Below are 20,399 nucleotides of genomic sequence, written 5' to 3'. Positions count from 1 at the left end.
CCCACCACTGCTTAGCACTTGAGGTACAGGAAGCCAGTAATAAGCAATGAATAAAACATTACATTTTAGACAAAAACTATTAAATATTTATACGTGTAATTTTTCTATTAACAAAAAAAGGTAAGTAAGTTTCTTGTTAGGAATATGAGAAGAAGGTATGTATGGAATATTCACTCAATTCATTTTTAGCAACCAACCTTGCCAATATCTAATATTTATACCGTATTTTAATTTGTATTGTATTTTAGTCTTCTTGAATGTGCTTTTTGTGATGTCGTTGTTGATCAAAGTTGTTGAACAAATAAGACCTACAAAAAAAGCTTAATAAGAGACAAAGTAACACAATGGGACACTAAATTAAACATTTATTGTTCATCTGTTTACATTTACACTTCTTACAAGGTGAAACTACTATTATCTTTACTAAAATATATTAATAGATCTGAGTGTATAAAGACATTTCGTACAGAGGAAAGGAAAGAAAAGAACATTTAAATAAATGCATTTTTAAGACCCTGTATGAAAGGCTACAAGAGGCAAAGAGAGCTTGACCGTGAACCTTCATATTGTACAATAACTAACCCTAAATCTTCATTCAGCCAAAAAGAAGAATTTGACATTTAAAGACACCTACATCCGATATTTGTGTGCAAGCATTAAGTCATATATATGTATATACACACACACACGCTTCAACATAATATCCAGGTTCTCCTATAATAAAAGGGACATTCAAGAGATGAGTGTAGATATAAATTATACTTAGTGCGAGTGGCACAGTCCTATACAGACTGTATGTCTTTACAGGTATGATTCAATGCATTAATATAGTACATTCCAAGGCCTCTGAGACAATCTTGTACCTTTGAGAAAGAAAGCTGTTTTGCACATAAAAGGAAAACTCTCTATCATGAAGGCAAAGCCAGAGGTATGTAAAACGTTTGCAGCAACATGTCACACATGATGTGATTAGCAGGTTTCCATTACCTCCCACCACAACATAAATAGCATAGAGTGTACATAAAGAAAAATGTGATGTGCTCTGTGATGAACATTCAAAATAGTGTGCAAAAAGGTTGTCCAAAGCATGATGAAAACTAACATACAAACTACAAGATATGCTGTTTTGTAGTTATTATCAAGGTTTATATTCTAAAAGCAGCAGTAGTACTTAATCATCTAAAACGGTTGTGATGCAAAAACAGAAATACTTTTACACAGCCTAAAATTAAAATATTATCCTTTTTATTTGTATGCCAAATACTAAAATAAAAAGGGTTCTGCCTGGACAGCATGTGCATGTGTCCTTTTTAAAAAAGGGGGTAAAGACAGCATAATCCTAACGGGCATCAAGGGTCAAAAATCAGGCTTCTGGTCCATTTTGGCAAAAAACAAAAACAAAAAAAGAAAGAAAGAAAAAAAGGGAAAACAGTGAAATGCAGAATGAGGCAGAGGATTGTCAGCATGCAACTTAAAAGGAACCATATATTCACAACATGGTGAATCTGGTCAATCCAACCATCCATTAGTGGAGAGTTTTCCTCATCTTCTCAGGCATTACTTAAACTGTAACATACAGAAGAAAAGAGACAAACATATATTGGATTTATCAACAAGTCCATCATATTTTATCACATGCAACACGCTGCCTTTTCTTCACATCCCTTACCGTGGTTTTGGCTGGTACGTTGGGTTTCTGGGCCAAAGCGGGTTTCTTGAAGAGAGTAGGCTTGCTGAGTTTTGGTGACATGGTGACAGGAAGGTCCAGCAAGTTGGTTTCACCGTTCCCCTCAGAAACCTGCTCTGAAGGAATTCCGACCACCGCATAATGCTTCTTCCTCAGCTCGCCCAAACGCAGACGCTCATTCTCCAACTGACTTTCTAATTCCAGCACCTTCACCTGAGGGGCGGGAAATAACCAGGGAGTTATCTATGTTTAAAAAAAGTTTCTGCTATATTTAGTTCAAATTAGGTTCGTTTAATGACTTCCATGTAAAATCAGTTGCATGTCAGGCTCATTTATGTGAAATGGGAAAGTAACCCAGGTCATTATAGTATTATATCCTGTGCTTGCATTTAATCTGTCAGTGTTGTGTTTTCTTTGAGTTTATGTATGGCTGAATATATTAATTGTAATTGGTCCAGTTTTCAATAAGATTGCAGAGCTTTTAAATCACAACTGATAAGGAAAGATCAAAGAAATATGATATGACCTGTGTTTTAGATGATACATTTAGACATACATTTAAAATCAATTGAACTGTAAAGAAATAAGAGTGGATGTTTTTAGTAGCTAACAAATATCAAAAGTAAGGGACATGCACTTCCAGCCTTTAGCAATCACTCTTTAAAACCCCTCGTAGTTCCGTGACCATGTCTTACCTGTGACTCCATTTCTTCTTTTCTCAGCTTGATGACTGACAACCCAGAGAAGTCCATGGTTTCTGCATGTGAAAAGTGTTTAAGAATTATTAGACAAATGCTCATCAGAGTCCACAATGATCTAGTGCACAGATCAAATTGTACTCACCTTTCTCCTCCAGGTGCTCCTTTCCCGTCCTCGTTGAGGCCACCACATTAGCTGCCATTTCATTCACATGGCGAGAAGCCTGCTGGAGAACTGTAAGCCTCTTACTGTTGCGTTCCGCTTTAACCTGAGTGCAGAGGAGAGCGCTTGAGTGAGACCAGATCACACAATTTAGACACTAATCCAACAAACTCATTAGCATAATAGTAGTTTATTTCTACAATAATACAGCATCTCAGAGTATTATCATTGTATTTCTCTTAGAAATCATCAGACTATTACCTTTGAGGCAGCAACCAGCTGTGCTGTGCTGGCAGCGATTTCATGTGAGCAGACAATCAACTCCTCGTATTTGCCTGTGTGCAGCACCACCTTATCAGCAGACTCCCTGTGAGGGATCAGGTAAATATGTTTACTGTGTCTGAGGTGCAACACAACATTTCCAGCAATGTGCCTTGAAAAACTAGCTCTGGCAGCTGCAATAATCTTTTTCTTATAATGGCACATGCACTTTGCAAACGAAGACGCAATGTCCTGTAAGACTTACACCATCTCTGTGGCTCCCCATCCCACAGCCTTGGCAGCAGAGATTAGCCCCTCAGTCCAGCGAGAGTTTCTGGCGTAGAACTCCTTAATGCTTGCTGCACCCTGAACAAGCCAAACAATAATACCGTTAGTCCCCGTTTGTTGTTTTTCTGAATGGAACAGAGCAGCTCCCGGTTTGAAACAAAAGCTGTTTAATTCAAACAAAACCGAGCTGCAAGTTATGGATTCAAAATTAGAACAGTGTGACTCACCCTCCCACTCTCGACAATCTCCTTCTGCAAGTCCGTAGACGATATGATCAGCAAGCGGATGGCCTACGAAGAGTGGATGATAACAAAGAAGAACCAGGAAATTAGGATGATAATTAAAAACGGGACATATGCAGGGTAGAATATGGCAGTACAGAACATACAGTATATTAGTTGAAATACATCAAACTACAGTACCTTCATCAGGTCTGTGCAGCTGTTGAGGATTCTGTAATAAAGAGTGAAATACTGAGTGTACATAGTGATTCATAGTTTTTTCTTCAGTTAACAACATTCATTGAAGAATGACAAAAGGTTAACAAGGGCAACAAACACAAAGGATGCTTTTGGGTATTGTGCTCAGCAAACTATTATTAGTCTGATGAGAGATTTTAAAATCTGACAGACTATAACTGTACCCACCAGTTTGATATTAATTAGATTTAAACAGATGATCAATCTTGTTACAAGTTGCCGTTTGAAGTCTCAAAAATAAACAAACCTTTCATTGACCTCCAGTTTTACTCCTGATGTGTCCTTTCGTGCCTGATCCATCATTTCCTAAATACAAAACCATTCATGACATTTATTAGTTACAATAGATACACTGCACAATACAACAGGTAAATTCCTTACAGATAATATTAGCACATCTTAAAGTAAGTTTAATATTACTTACATCAATCCTGCGGACAGCCTCCTCAATAGCTGCCGATGTTGCAGCCATTTCCTTATCGACCAGATCTCCGAGCTCATCCTGACGAACGTCCATGCCTTTTGGTCGCAGCTCCTACATATAACAAGAGAAACATGATTAGTAATGATAAAGAAAAATACAAGTGAGCACTATTAGAAAGGACTTAAAACTGGGGAAAATGTCTTGATGCAGAAATAATCATAAAATATGTGTATGTAATATAACAAATGTAAGAAAGACAACAAATTGTATATCCACCTCCAAACACTGCATTAGAACACACTGATGCATTTACAGTGTTCATAATGCAGGAAGTAGTTGGAGATGCTTCCTATGAATTTCGTATTTTTGTAGACGGAATCTAAAATAGTTAATGTATCAGTAATACAAACACCCGCTGACATTGAGTCAAAAGCCAGAATCCAGCGTTTTATTTTCTCAATGAAAGCAAAGAATAAAGTGGTTAAATTGAGAGTGCATCTCCACTTTAAATCAATGAGACCAACTTTTCAGCTGTGGGAGTTGTGTTTACCTCACTGTCCCAGAAACAAGTGGTGGTAGGAATGCTTAATAAATGCTAAATAAGCAGCATGATGTCTCTTTGTTTGCAGGGACATTAATCATTTGCAAGCGGCAAACTGTGTCAGAGAAGTGTACTCATTTAAAGAACATACTTATTTACAGAACTGTTATTCATATCTCATTTTGTGAAACTGGGTCTCCATATTGCAACGACAGCAAAGGCACCGGCAATTACAGGTAGTAATATTTAATAAAAAATGAATACAGATATTCTGTGTTAGCGTTTCTCACCTGGCCCAAGTGAAGGATCTTTTGAACAATCACTCGAATGGCGGCCGGGTCTGCCCTTTGGAGGGTGGTCTTGGACTTCAGGTCCTTGAAGAACAGCAGACTCTGAGTGGCACAGCCTCTGCAGTTCTCGGTCAGTCCTGTTAGGTGTAAAAGGGCCGTGATCAGCTATTCAACATAATGCTGTGTTCTTTCTACACTGACACTTAAACTCACTCTTCAAATTCATCTTGAAGCACAAAAGCTGAGGATTGGAAATATCAATATTTATGACGGAGATTTACCTTAACATTGGAATGAATGGTGTGGGTAATAAATACTAATACAACTAATGTAATGCCAATGATGTAATTCAGATATTCCTTACGGTCTGCATGGTCTGTGGGTGCCATGTGTGCAGTGGCGCTGCCATTAATGATTGTATCCCCAGCCAAGTGGGAGAACTGGGTCAGGGCCCTCAGCAGCCCTCCAGCATCTGTTACAAGAGCAAACAGTAAGAGAGCAGTACGCCACATCAACAAACCAGCCACAAACTCTCATGAGGTCAGCAGGATCACGTTGAATCAGAAGCAGAGAAAACTCACCCCCCATGTTACTCAGATAATCTGCATGGCCCTTTTTCACTTTGTCAACGGAGCCCAGTGCAGCCTCCGCCCGACTTACAAGGTAATCTGTGTTTGAAGGACAAACAGAGGATTGGAAAAAAAAAAAAACATACGATTTGTTAAAGTCACTTTGCTGTTAATCTTTTCAGTTTATGTCTGTTGAAATAACAGAACAGGGGTCTGACCTGGAGAGCTGGTGCAGCGTAGATGAAGGGGATCATCCAGTTTTGCAACAGCATCTTGGATGATGTTCTCAGCCTCTGTGATGGTACCCTGCAGCAGAGAAAACTGCTCCTCCAGAAGCCTCTGTTTAAGCTGCTCCTCCAGACTCGACTACATGTACACGGACACACACAATTACACAATCAAAAGATCATGCATACGTGTATGGTTTAATACATGTTGAGAACAGAAATATACTGACAACAAGATTTACTGTTACTGTAGAGTACTAAAATGACCAAATGAAGCCTGTGTCCTTATTGCCCTTATTTAGGTGCAGTGAGTAGGCTAAAGTAGAGTGCAGGGAGTCCAGATAGAGCATTTGCACATTTCTCCCTGTAAATGCATCCATGTACACACACATTCTGCTTTATGTTTTGAAATTCTAATCATTCAAAAAAATGTATTCTTCCAAAATTGTTGTTCGTTTGTTGTATTTCTTAGATTATATCTTAAAAGCCCTTGCTTTCTGTTGAATACATTTACATTGACGGCTCGACCGTCCTGACTGACCTTCTCCTGCAGTTTGCCCTGCAGCTCTCCCAGCTCCCTGCTGCTCCTCTCTTGCTCCGTCTGAAGTGACGACTGCTGCACCTGCGCAGTCTGCCGCAGAGACGACACCTCCGCCTCCTTCTCACTCACAGACCGCATCAGACGCTCCTTCTCCGCCTGCAGAGCCGTCAGTGAGCTGTTCACTTGCGCCGACGTCTGGCAAAGGGAGAGAGCGATGAGGGAAGCCAGAAGAGGCAGATGGCCTTGAGTGTCGGAAGGAAAGCCCATCCGAAAAATGTGTGACATGTCTCAAGCCTCTAAACACAGAACAACTCCAAATACTAAATGGTGGTGAATTAGCTAAACATCATCGAGGTGGTGGCTGTTTTTTAACGTTACAGGTGAACACTCACCATCTCGCTGTTCTGCAGAGTCCCCTTGATGCGCATCACTTCTGCCATCTTCTCCTCCAGCTCTCTCTTCAGCTTCTCCATTTCAAACTTCTGCTCTTCCAGCTACAGTGATAATAAAACAGCATTATTTAAACCCATCGACATGAGCACTGCTCTGAAAATGTCCATGTTCTTGTAAAGAAAAAACACCAACCTTCATGTCAGCTTCCTGTTTTATTCGATCAACCTCAAACGACAGCTCCTGTTTGGTCCTCTCCACCTCCTCCTGGGTCTGCTGGGTTGCTGATAGCATCCTCACAGTGTCTGCACTCTGTCGACACATTAACACATTTAGCGTTACCACACACAGCCAGGCGCTGACATCTAATTAAAAACAAACATCCGCGGCCTGGTCTGCAGTCTTTCTGTACCTTACGAAGTAGTTCGGCATGGCTGGACACCAGCTCTGTGTGCTTCTCCCTCAGCTTATTGTACCGCTGCTCAGTGGCCTGCGCTCTGTCTGCACAGCAAAGACAGATGACAGCATTATCAGATGCACTTGACCACATTTTGCCCGTGTATATGAGAGATAGTATTCACTATGTTTTACTTTCTGCTTCAATGAAGACGGCCTGTGTGCCCTCATGTTCTGCGTTTCGGCGACGCGTAGCCTCCAGCTCCATGCGCAGTTGTTCATTTTCCACAAGAGCACGTTGCTTCTGTGCACGCTGTTCTTCCAGTTCTGCCTCCAAACTGTTGATTTGGGATTTCAGCTGTGTGATGTAACGCTGAGCCTTCAGGAGGGGAAAAGAGAGATCTGCATTTTAGGAAAAAACTACTGGTATCAGTACAAATTCAAATCTTGTTCAATATTCAACATTTTCATCTCACAAGATGCATTTATAACACCACCAGCTCGTCTGCACAGGTGTAATGTATCAAACATATCACGGTCCCATTCTATTTAGTGTGTCACAGCCATTCCAGTGAGCCAGCTTGCACCAAACCACGGCCCTGGCTCACCTAAAAGGAACAGGGCCATAATTAATGTTATGACCACACCAATGTTTACCCTGCAATGACATGTGAAAATGGCTGCTGTGAAAAGGGCCTATAGAAAAAAAAAAACATGATACACAGTGGAGAGAAAAGGGATGACGTGGAGAGAAAAGGGATGACGTGCCAAAAAAATGGCAAAAGAGCAAGCTGGAATCCGTGACGTCAAAAATCTCAACTGGACACCCCTGTCTCGTTCAGAGGCTACTTGCCACATTCCACATGACAGGAGCAGCATTTGCATCCACCCAACACATGACCCAGATTCCTTTGCACGTAGATAATAATGCCTTCTACAACCACACCTCTTCTATGCACATAAAAGAAGCCTGAAACAGGTGATTCAGTACAAACAGTCCTTACCTCTGCTTTGACTTTCTCCAGCTCTGCTCTCAACAACTCAATGTCTTGCTTCTGTCTCTCAAGCTGGAGCTCCCTGCCAGACAGAAAACACACAATCATAATGTGCCGGCACAGACTGCATACTAAAACCAAATAGTCTGATTGACAATCACAGGCTACAGTTAAAAACACCCTGGCTCACCGTTCATCGAAGCCTCCATTTGGAGGTCCAAACGTCTGATCAAATATATCCAATTGCTGAGAAAAAGTGAAATAGTGATAAATAAGAAGTGAAAAAAGCAAATACAGCGTCACCTTACTATTGTATGAGTGCAAGTGACTGTATGCATAAGTGATCTATGTGCCATACCTGTGGCTGTGCCTGCATGATGGGTGTTGAGACGTCGCTGACCTCGATGAGCGGCTCGGGATCATCGTCGTCGTCCTCTTGTTGCTCTGGTTCGTATTCATCAGGGATGACCACCACTGGCTTTACGTGCTTAGCCAGTGAGGCTGCATGCAGGAAGTTAGGTGGGGACTGACAAGGAGACAGATAAAAGGTATGTTACCATTGTATTTATGGTCGTCTATGAGAAAACCTTCATAGCAAGCTTCAACAAATCACAGCCGTGTACGTAAATAATAAGCAAATTTCCCGAGTTTGTAGCTAGCAGTAGCAGTAGTGAGGTCATTGACATCCAAGATGGAGGCTGTGACTCAGCACTGAAGTCATCCCACCTCTCCCTATCCCTCTGAACTCTTACATCAGGCAGCTTGGGGATCTGGATCAGCCTCTTGAAGTACAGCATGTCTCTGGTTTTATTGAAGAAGGTCTTAAGGCTGTGGAACAAAGGACAACAAGTTAATAGAATACAGTTTTTCAGACTTATTAGATGGCTTTCATGTGTGATACAAAGGGTTGTAAACACAGATGGCGGGTATGGCAAACTGTGCCATCCTCTCTGAACTCAGCAGCAAAACATATATAGGCGTCTGTGACCGTGACACTATCTGACACACCACAAAGGGCGGGAGATGGGAAGCAGTGCATGTGCAGCAGTGCCTATACAGCAGTGCCTATACATTTGCATAGGCACTGCTGGGTGAGGCAGGATTATGTTGCACACTTCCTTTGGTAAAAGAATGACTGCAGCCACTCTCATTCACTCGTAGCCTGATGCCGTGGATGTCCTACCTGTGGAACTGGTCATGGAAACGGTCACGGTGTCCTTGTAAGGTGTCAGCGGGGAGACCTGAAATCCACATTGTTCTTATGCTTTAAAACACGTACATAATTTCAAGGCAATAGCTTGAATTACAGCCATAATTGACTTGCTTTATTTTGTTGATCGAAAACATTTAACACATTTTTCCATTGATTTATAGGCTAAGAGGGAGTAATAATCGTTCTTACAGGCGTGCAGCTTGAACAGCAGCTTGACGGTGAAGTGGTAGAGGTGACTACAGTCCTGGATAACTTGAATGAGTGGAGAAAGCCGACACTGGCCTGATGTGAGAGTGGAGATGGCGATGGATGTGTTGAGCTGTCGGATCACTGGGAAACAGATAACAGACAAGAGCATACAGTGAATGTTAAGAATTACTTTTGACTGTCACACCAAACATTTTGTTGTGTGCTTTTCCTTTTTTGAATATCTGTGCTGCACAACGCTTTAGATGCTGGCCCCTAAATGATGCCCACGTCTAAGCCTCATTGGATAATTGATAAAGGCCTCTTGTGTTGCAAACATAGGCTGTACTTTTACCCATTCTGTAAATCATCCTGATGAAATAAAGTGCAGACTCTTCCATTGAATCAGCTACTGTTGCAGAGTTAGTTTTAAAAAGTGTATTCTCTTGTTGTTAATTTTAGTGTCTTGCTAAGAGTACAAGTACACTTCTCTCACAGCTGCAAAATTTGTTTACGGTGTTCAAGACATGATCCTGGGCCCCCACCCTGCAGGCATGGGAGGAGCATATCATTGCAGTTGCACTGAAGGAAATCAACTTAATGTTCTCTAATTGAAGGCATTTCCTTGAACATTAGTTAAAACTGCACCAAGGGATTGAAATCACTTTCTAAAAAAAAATGGACGACAGTCTATGTGAAAACAGGCAGGACAAGAGTTGCTCACAATAAGCTATTCTTCAAAGGGCTCTTGGCTTTTGAACATAAATAGATAATGTCAGCAGGCTGCAGCCCTCTACTGTAGCTCAAGTTTCTCTTCCTTGGAAGAATAGGATGGGGGAAAGGTGGGAGGTTGTTTTTTTTTCACCTGTCTCGGCCAGCCTCAGCTCCGCGTCCAAGTAATCAAACACCTCCACTGTGAGCTGGAACCTGCAGGAGAGAAGTTGATACCTCCGTAAGACAGAAAAGAAACAATGATGTGACCCTGTGGCAGTAAACGAGCAGCAGGGCTTGTCCATTTTTGTCGTTTTTTTGCTAGTTTGGCAGGCAGCAGCTGTGCTCATGACTGCAGGTTTAAGGCCAAACAGATAATTAAAGAAAGTCACTTCCTGCAGTATTTGGAAACTCACACATTATTAACGTCGGTTCCTGCAGTGCGCTCCAGGACTTCATCGGTGACTTCCAGGTTCGCTGGGATTTCCGAATGCTGCAGAGGTGCATTGATGGAGGTTTAGCGTCTATTCCCATTCACTGTGTGAATTCATATCATTTTGCTGAGTCATCCATTAGGTGTATCATACGACGGAGGATGCTCTTACCTTCACATGAAACTCCATTTTTGTGCAGAGCAGCTTGGTATACAGAACCACCAACTGTCCATATTTGTCATGGAGGTTGCTCTGGAAACGTAGGTGGGCAAGAATAAAGCACAAATAATATTTTTAAATATATTCTATCGATCTTGTCGAGTTGAAGCCTTTTGTCTACCTGGAGGGAAATTATTTCAGGCTTTACAGGAAATCCAGTTAAACACAAATGTATATTTCTCGCATTGCATTCTTTTGAAATAATTTCAGGAAAATATGTAATAAAGAAGATGCAAGGACTCACCCATATTTTCCCAATTTCAACCAGAGAGCTGTGATGCCTCATGCAGTCTTGTAAAACCTGTGAAGGTGACAGCTTGAATGAACAACTCTTGTCATTACGTTAAAATTAATGTTAGGCATTTGCCTTTAGGACAAAGCCTTAATTTACACTTTAAAAGTGAACCATTTCAGAGGTTATTACCAGACATAATAGAACAAGGAAGAAAGTCAATATTTAAAACATATATATATATATATAGATATAGACACAGAAGTTAAAATGATGTAGGTTTTTTTTCTACATTTCATCATACTAACAAATGCTTTATGTTTAATTATTTTTCCAGGCTTAATGTTTAACTCATGATGCTGCAACAGTCTTTGATCATTCAACAAATCTGCTCTTTTAACATCTCCCTGGTGTCCCAGATAGTAAGAAGCAGTAGGAGAGGGGTAACTTGCTGCCGTACATTGCGGTGTCCATCCCGTAGGATTTTGTGCAGTACATGGCAGAACTTCCAGCTGAGGATGGAGCTGCTGGCCAGAGGGAAGCCCAGAGCGTAGGACCAGAAGGTGTAGGCTCCCTTCTCCCTGTGAGTCCCCAGGATGATTCCTGTTGGCATGTTAAGGAAGCACGTACAACATGTACCATTCCCACACAATCTCGCAACGAAAAGAAAATATTCCCGGTAGCTAGGTTTCCATGATATACACCTTTTTAGGAAAAATCTTAGGTGACCATTTGTATTTCTCTATCTATGTCCCATTACTTTATCCTCTTTGGATATACATATTCTTAATGGTAACCCCTTTGTGTGCCATCACAGATTTGAGCAGCCCCATCCCTCCGACCAACACATACAATACAATTGCCTTTTTCTGCCTGTAGTGTCTTATTGGTTTACACCTCTAAATTGTGCCTTCTGTTCGATCCCATCGTAATATTCCGTTCAAACAGGAAATACATCAAATTACTGAATAAACGTTCTCCCAAAATGCTGTTTCGTGATGACTAAATAATGTTAACTGTGCCGACACATTTCCCTCAATGAAGGTTAATAATGACAACTCTGTCCAAAAAGAGACACTAATAGGATGTGAATGTCTTACAAATAAATGACCTGACAAGTTGTGTTGTGAAGGCAGTGCCACACACACTACTGATATAAACAGAACAGTAAAACTCTCTTGGTGTTAATTTGAAACGAGATTTCATTTTTCTTTTTAAGGATACGTCGTGCATGTTTCTCCTTCACAGGCATCTCAGAGGAGTTGATGGCCTTGCCGATGCTGCTCAGCTGAAAGGAGAGGAGAGGAGTTAATCTTGGATCTTGTACAGCTTGCTTCTCCACCCACACAACCATCAAATGTAGGGCTTACAATAGACATAACGACAAATACATAAGTCATGAGAAGTTAAATAAAGACTTGGAGGCAAACAAACGATAACGGGCTGCGCTGCAGTGACAGGAATGAATCAGAGAAACAATGACTGCACTGTGTACACACAGAAGGACTTTTGACTCTCACCTTCTGGTTAGCCTGATTTTAACTGACCAAAAACTCAGTTAGCAATTCAGGATGAACTAGCAGCTAGATTGATGCTACGCTTAGACTTACTTAAAGTAAAATGATGGCCACAGAAAAGAAGTCATGCAGATTCCATTTGTTTCATTACTGGTGCTATGTCACGGACATCTTGATTAAGATATTAATCAAACCTTTTTTTTCCATATCTAGTGCTGCTAACCTACCTGCAATGTCAACTAAATGAATGTGTGTGATGAAACCATGCATCTAAAAGATAACATCACATACTATCCGCCTGATAATGAGAGCCTGAGTGTCACCAGTACCACAGAGCACAAAAGCTGCTCTGCAACCCGTCCAGCAGGTAAAACAAGTATAGCAGAAAAGGAGCAGGATAGGGCGAGACAAAAAAAAGCGCACACACACACACGCACGCACGGACGCACGCACGCACGCACGCACGCACGCACGCACGCACGCACGCACGCAGTCTGGATCTCCGCACTGTTGAATATGTGTCCCCATAGACATTTACTTATTTCAATGAACCTCAGATACAAAGGAAATATGATAAGTTCCTGGTGTGGTCAGGTTACACCAGGGTGCTCCTCATGGTCATCCCCCTTTCGTGCCAATGGAATTATAGCTTAGAGAGTAAACATATTTTTAACGATCTTTGTTTAATCGTTTTAGAAACGATCTAATCTGCAAATTTGATAGCCATAAATCCCTCTTGAGCAAAAGTATACATGTTATTCTTTCATGGACTACTTTCAATGCCAAATGATTTACAAGGTTTTTCCAATTATAGGACACAAAGAAAAAACTGAATAGAAAAAAAAAAGACATTTGCACAGTTTCTGTATCTTCTTTCTTCCTTCCTTGATGCACACGCATCATTTCTTGCTTTGCTGCACAAGTCTGAAAACAAAGACTGTCCTGCTCAGAGTAATAATGCATTTCTTCACAGTATCTTGATGCTGTAATAACCATGAAACCGATAATGGCTTACAGCAGCTGTGCTTAGGGCTGTGATTTGCAAAGAGAAAGCATGAACAAGATGTAGTAAAAAGATGGAGAAAGTCCTAGACAGTGGGCTGTACGATGTGCAGGGAGATTCACAGTTAGAACTGCATTTCCATGAAGACCTTTGAAAAGTATTTTAAAACAAGTTATTTCATGGTTGGGGGGAAATGTATCAATGAGGTATGTTAATATTTATCTCTCGTCATCCTTCCTGGCTTTTCAATTAAATTTGGATTATCTAGTCAAATTTATTTCAATTTGAGCCCAACTGCACAGCAGATGTAGAACATGTAGAACCACTATCTCTTATAAAATCAAACACTCCTGACTATGATGTTGCCTTTTGGGATCCTACAAGAGAGATTTGAAACATTGACATACTTACGCATAACAATTACATAAGCATCTATGCTGCTAAACACCATTAATATTTACCCTGGTCTACAGTGACAACACCCAAAGCTAAATCAGGCTTAAAAACTGTGTGGCGGTCCCCGCCTTAAGTCACAATTCATTGCTGTGTTTTGTTTAAAGAGAACATCTACACTGAGGTGTTGCAATCAACCAGAACTGATAGTCTTCGTGCAGGGAAACAACTGGGAAAATACACATTCTCTCCCCAACCCGCTTAGCTGTGATAATTTTATTTATGGACCAAAACAATTTGCACCAAAATAGGAAAAACGTAGTCAGAAATGTAATACAAATTCACATCTACTTGTCTATGTGGACTGTGTCCTTTTAACACATCCATTGAGACTCATATAATCTCCATGATGCTGGCAAGCCAGCTTCACCATCACAGTATTACATAAGAGACTAATCCAAAATATAGTTCAAGCATTAAAGCAGAAGCATCTTCAATCTCAGCCTCTCTTCCCAAAGTATATCTTCCCGCATAAAACCACAACTGAAACATGTGTGTAACCAGAGCATGTAGTAGAAGTTGCACATAGCAGTACATGACAGCATAAGACTCTGGTTCTTTGCTCTTACCCTCAAACAGAGGCTGAGAAATCCATGTCACATCTTTGTTTGAAACATAACATATCAGTGGCAGACATCCCTAATCCCACCAACCATATAAAAGCCTCTTTAGTACATTACAAAACCATGGGAGTCGACGCCCCCCCCCCCCCCCCCAATCCACACACACACACAGAACCACCAAAACATACATGGTCACATAACAAAGCACAGAGGGGCTACTGTGGCGTTCAGAGTGAGAGAGGGGTGGACTGCTTCTGACGCAAATGAACTGCCGCCTCATCGTTTACACAGGGCAAGTGCAGTGGGCTAGCGTGGAGGCCCGTGTGACAATGAGGGGTTTGTTGGGGGAGGAAGGCCGACAGCTGGGGCAGAAGATTGGGTTGGATGGGGGCCGCGCTCTGGCACACAGGGCCTGGCACTGAGGTCTCAACAGATGGCCGCTGAGCAGGGAGGCTGCAGGGAGACTCCGATAGTACATTCAGAATTGCTGTCAGTCAGAGAGCAGCGAGAGAGCGAGGGAAGGGACGGTAGGGCTGGGTGACAGGGCCAAAATCTACCATGATACAGGTCATTTCATATCTCGACTACGATACATATCACCATATAGCATGTTTCCTGGTAATTAAATAAATAGTTGTTATGAGTATTTCCTAAATAAATTAAGAACTTTAGAGCAAAAATAATTATGGTTTCTGATAAATTTGAGTTAGTATGTACTTGTTATTCAATTTAGACAATCATATCACACTGAATCAATTGACACGGAACGCAGGACAAGAGATGGAGGGGGACCAAATACTACATACAGTTAACTGTCATAATTAGCACAAGACCACCAGGTAGTGGACTGTATTGCAGCTTTTTTGGGGGAAAACAAATATACAGAATTCAGTGTCACTCGTTGGAGCACTGCAGTGTACATACCCTTACCTTCCCTTGCTCAAGGCTACTGGGGAAGTAATAGGCACTGGTTCAAAACTACAAACTACAGTAGCAGCCCTTCAATTACTAGAAGGGCTGCAATTAATGATTACTGATAATCGATTAATCTGCATGTTATTTTCTTGATTAACCCTTTGGTCTATGGAACATCATAATTTCTTGGAGATCAAGGTGACTTCATCAAATGTTTTATCCGATCGATAAATCAACTTACCGTTAATGTTATTACTAGTCACCTTTGTTTAATTGCCTACAAATGCAACTACTTCTTATTTTACTGTATTTTTTCATTATAACTGAGAAAAGCTCTGCAACTACACATAATACAAGTCTCACTATCAAGCCTTTGGTCAACCTACACCCAGGTCACACACTTACACAAACACAGACACCATTTCCTGAATGCCACGGTCAAATGTAAGTCAGATGAAATCCAAACTTTTTACTAAACGGAGCAATTTGGTCCAAACGCACCAGACATGCTGTCGACTGGCCAACGAGTTAGTGCTGCATGTGGTTCAAGCGTCAGTAAATCCTCCGACCAGCAGAGAGGAGAAGTGAGAGGGAGGGAAAGCCTGGACTAATCCCTGAGGCCTGCCATGAGGTCTATTGGCAGCTAGCATTACTGTAGCCGCTACGGTCACTCCACAGTCTCCTCGCTGCACGAATACCTCCAACCTTGAGGAGTCTCTGCCTTACCTTGTCATCTTTGCCTTTCAGCAGTGTATCCATGTGCTTGGACATCCTGGTGTGGCCGAGTGTACGAAGTTAATGAAGTCAAAGCATCAGCGCTACACCTGAGCTGCTTCTCACTGGACATAATGCCCCGAAGCGAGAGCACTTATTGGAGGTCCTTATCAGCTTAATTCAACAGACTGCTGCTGGGGCTCTGGCGGACAAGGTCACAAACAGTCTTTAGCACAGTTCACACCTAATGACTAGATGAAGCACTAACAGGAATGCTAACAATTCACCTGACCGGTTCATCAAATCAGTGTAAGCCGTGAATCACAGACTCAATAAAGCAAACGCAAAATGAAGTACATCCTTGACACAATTTTCAGTTTGCTTTTAAACAGCTTTGTCAATTTAATATTATTTCTCAGATCAAATGGTTTTAAAAAGGTTACTTTCGCATTTTATTCCTGTCTTATTGTGTTGCTCGGCTCCTACAACTTCTTTGTCCCTTTTCTAATTACAGTATACCAGCCTCTCCCACATCAACACAGGCAATAATCATAACAAAGAAACCCACATGGACATCCAGTTTTGTTCTCCTTCTAACTGCTAATCCGTCCCTAAACAGATATATAAAAAGGCACTCTTCCAGCCCCAAAACCACACGTAGTGTTCAACTCATGTGCTGCAAATTGTAATCCCTCAGGTTTACTGTCTACTCTTGTTGCTATAATTTAACAACAAATTGTGTTCATACATCATATCCATTACTAAGCTCAATGGATTAAAAAGGACCCACTTGGCGATTTAGCAAATAGCTACTCCAGACAAACATGGCAACAGCTATAATACAAACACTCATGCAAAATAAGATACATATTTTGTCAAAAAAGACTGTTCAAATACAATCAAACTCGCACTGAAGAGAATTCACTTTAATTTGAATAACTATGTTAACAAAAGCAGCATGGATGGAGGAACTTAAGAAAGTTCCAATAATTAAGATAACTATTGAATGACTGCACAGATAGAGTCGTGTCCCATTATTAAGTTCTGTCTTAATTAATATAAGTTCATTATTTACACTCCATCCACGAAAATATTCAACAAAAGACAAATGGTTCTTTAGCAACCAGACAGTTTTTTGGCCAGTTGTCAGGGCTGGTTAATTAGATAATGATTCACATGATGTTCATGATTAGGAGTTTGCTGTATAACATGATGGGAGCCAGGGCACAAAACATCGATATATATTATATCATAGAGACAGTCTTATAATTACATTGTTTAGGACTTTTATCTTAGTCTTTTTTAGACAAAATTTAAAAAAATTTGGGCAAAGTCTTCACTTAACACATCAGCCTTTTATTTTGTTTTAATAAAAGGGTGAAACAATCCTGACCAACATGCTTTTAATTCTCTCTCTACTCCAACTCAGTAGCTGCGTTTCTGCCCTCTGGTTCTCCCATCCCCCTTCCCTCTCTCACGGGCGCTCACTCAGGCAACAAGAGTGAGGGAAAGCAAACACTACACACAAACACACAGGACGCTGTGTGAGACATTTCACCTTGGTACCGAGGTCAACATGAAGAGGAGAGAACGCAGGAGAGGAGTGACAGTGAGGTTTCAGTAAGAGCACTTGATGAATCAGCAATACTGAGAAACTCTATGACAAGGGGAAATATATATATGATAGAGGATTATAGGGGCTCCCACCTACACACAGCAGCCTTTTGAACATATCAAGGTTAAATAGTTTCACAACTTGACATTTCAAAACTGCTTAGTCAGTACATTTTGGAAGTAGTTCCCCAGTTGAGTCTCCACCTCCACCAAAACTACCTGTAGTAAAATGCTAATTAGGAGGTGGTAAAGAGCCGTACAATAATCAGGGATCAGATTCTGCCTCATACTGCCTACTTTATTAGCATATTGCCCAGTGGATTCATTCAGCTGAGCAGTGGCACCCGACAGTCATTCATACAAACAAGTTCAAGTTCAAAGCTACAAATGGAACTAGTTCCACTCAGTTCTGAATAAGCTGTGGATTTTAAACACTTGTCCTTTACACAACATACCCTGTTGAACATTTTTTGCAGCATGAAACTTAGTAGGGCAACAATGTCTAGATATCAAAACTGGGCCTGCTTGATGCCATTTGCTGATCTTATCAACAAATCTGCTGCAACATTTAACAAGTGAATTCGGGCAACAAACATGCAGTTGGGAGGTGACTGGGGAAAACACACACATACACACACACAGACATACACACATACATGATTATGATTTACCGGTTACATATGATCTATTCTGGCTATTTAGTGAGGAAGAAGGTGTGTAGATGAAAGACAAGCAGGGGGCCAAGCACCTCGGCTCCACCTCTCTACACGTGCTTCATAAGCAAATAAAACACTGACAGAGGAATATAAGCCGAGCGGAGGAAAGGCACAGCCCAGTTTAGATAGCATAATACTGAACTCCTAGGCAGCTGTTCAACAGTTTGTGTAGTTACTAAACCTTGTCTGAATCTCACATTTCCATGTGAGGGGGGGGGGGAGCCCCATGACTTTAACAGATTAAAGTGCTTAGTCAACAATACTGTCTACATTAATGTATCTCGATGGTAAAGAGCATACATGAGTTTACTTGGCAAAGGACTGCAGTGAGGTAACTGCCAGAAACCACAAAGCACCCTTCGTTGCATGACAAATGTGACAAACCTCATTCCGTCAGTGCACACACAGAAAGGAAACTGAATCAGACTCACTGAAGTACTCCACAAGGGTAATATAGCTCAAAGTTAAAGCGCTATTTAAGTGCTAAATCCAACAACAAGGCTGTTAAAGACTGAGAAACAAATGTCTGTATGGGAGGAAGGGTTGTCAAACAGGAAAGACTAGATCAGCATGATGGCAGTTTACAGACTTCAGGGAGGACTGAATGCTGTGACAATACAGAGCCCAGTATGGACACGATCGGCTTTCAGTCCCAAGTCTACTTTTTGTCAAGTAGACAGATGCCTTCAAGACATTTGAAGGAAAAATTCACCACAAATTACAAAATAGTACACATTTTCCCTCTTACCTGTAGTGCTATTTATCAATCTAGAGTGTACAAAACATGAAATTGTACAAAACCAGGTCTGTGGGGTATTTAAGAACCCAGATCAGGATTTCTGGACAGAGACATTGGTGTGGAGTTTCTCAAACTCATACATTTCAAATGTATTTTTTTGCCACTTTAAGCACCACGAGCAGAGTGCCACATCATTATTGGAGAAAAGGCAGACTCCTCTACTGCCGATATCTCCAACACTCGGCAACTCACTCAAAAACAATCTACATTAATAAATGGCACTACAGGTAAGAGGAACAAATATGAATTTCGCCTTTTGGGGTAAACTTCCCCTTTAATTCACATTTTAAACATTCAATTCTCAAGTCAAGGTGTTAATTGGAAATGTGGCCTATGCGGTAGCCTTCATTGTGAGCACCACGCACACACACACACACACGCACAAACGCACAAATCGCCAAGTGAAACCACAGCGGGATTGTATAAAGCGCAAGTGAGCATTAACGAGTCTCGCTGTCTCCGCCTGTATTTGTTACCTGCTGCTTGTCAAAATGATCCCTCTCCGCTCCGAGATTGGTCTCAGTTCGTCTGGATTTCCCATGCCTAATGCTGTTCATCCTCTGGTTTTTACAATGACGGTTTTAGAAAGGAAACTAAATAAATTAAGACACAAAAAAACGTCCAGGGCTCGCGGAAATATCAGCGGTGCGTTCTTCTATCTAGACCCCATAGTCTCTATGGGACATCTCCAGGCTGCGGCTTCATTGCTGGTGCTGCATCGCGGCTGAAGGAGGAAGAGCAATGAGCGCGTTACGTAGATAGATCCTCCCCCTAGGTAGAGGAAATCATCATCATCATCATCATCATGTCTTCTACCGCCGACATCATCGCAGATAAGCGTTTTGAATCAGCATTTCCCTTGTTATATTGTGCTTTGTATTTCGGTTATTTATTTTGACGAGGCACGCTCATCTGTCCGTCTCTCTCAGCTGCATGCAGTGACGTCACCTCAATGAAATCGAAACACATGAGGATTATAATTGTTTTTTATAATCCCGAGATTGCATCTGCTTGTACAATAACAGTCAAGTAGTTGTGAAATAATAAACCAGGAAATGATGCTCCGATTAGACTGCTGTGACACGTGGAAACATGCGCCAGCCCATAAGCATCGTACTATTCGCCATATCTATTACAAGTAATGTTATGTCATTAAAGCAA

General features: G+C 41.2%; 1 protein-coding gene across 1 annotated transcript; it reads right to left on the bottom strand.

Annotated features, from left to right (window-relative positions):
• Positions 1 to 347: 347 nt before the first annotated feature.
• hip1rb (huntingtin interacting protein 1 related b) lies at positions 348 to 19,950 on the bottom strand. The gene is made up of 32 exons (XM_079161704.1): positions 19,715 to 19,950; positions 12,169 to 12,232; positions 11,405 to 11,547; positions 10,957 to 11,013; positions 10,665 to 10,745; positions 10,476 to 10,552; positions 10,214 to 10,275; positions 9,352 to 9,492; positions 9,133 to 9,190; positions 8,702 to 8,777; positions 8,308 to 8,475; positions 8,140 to 8,195; positions 7,959 to 8,031; positions 7,150 to 7,333; positions 6,971 to 7,059; positions 6,754 to 6,870; positions 6,561 to 6,662; positions 6,169 to 6,363; positions 5,619 to 5,766; positions 5,413 to 5,499; positions 5,196 to 5,303; positions 4,832 to 4,968; positions 4,001 to 4,111; positions 3,824 to 3,882; positions 3,520 to 3,550; positions 3,325 to 3,387; positions 3,075 to 3,175; positions 2,810 to 2,915; positions 2,531 to 2,654; positions 2,383 to 2,444; positions 1,670 to 1,900; positions 348 to 1,566 (listed from the first exon to the last, which is right to left on the bottom strand). Exons 1-32 carry the CDS (start codon positions 19,793 to 19,795, stop codon positions 1,558 to 1,560), a joined length of 3,201 nt encoding a protein of 1,066 aa, XP_079017830.1. The 5' UTR covers positions 19,796 to 19,950; the 3' UTR covers positions 348 to 1,557.
• Positions 19,951 to 20,399: the final 449 nt, after the last annotated feature.

This window comes from Pholis gunnellus (genome assembly GCF_910591455.1).
Source record: "Pholis gunnellus genome assembly, chromosome: 6".
NCBI classification, from domain to species: Eukaryota; Metazoa; Chordata; class Actinopteri; order Perciformes; family Pholidae; genus Pholis; species Pholis gunnellus.
The sequence above is the reverse complement of the archived record's forward strand: the minus strand, read 5'-3'. Positions and strand labels throughout refer to the sequence as shown.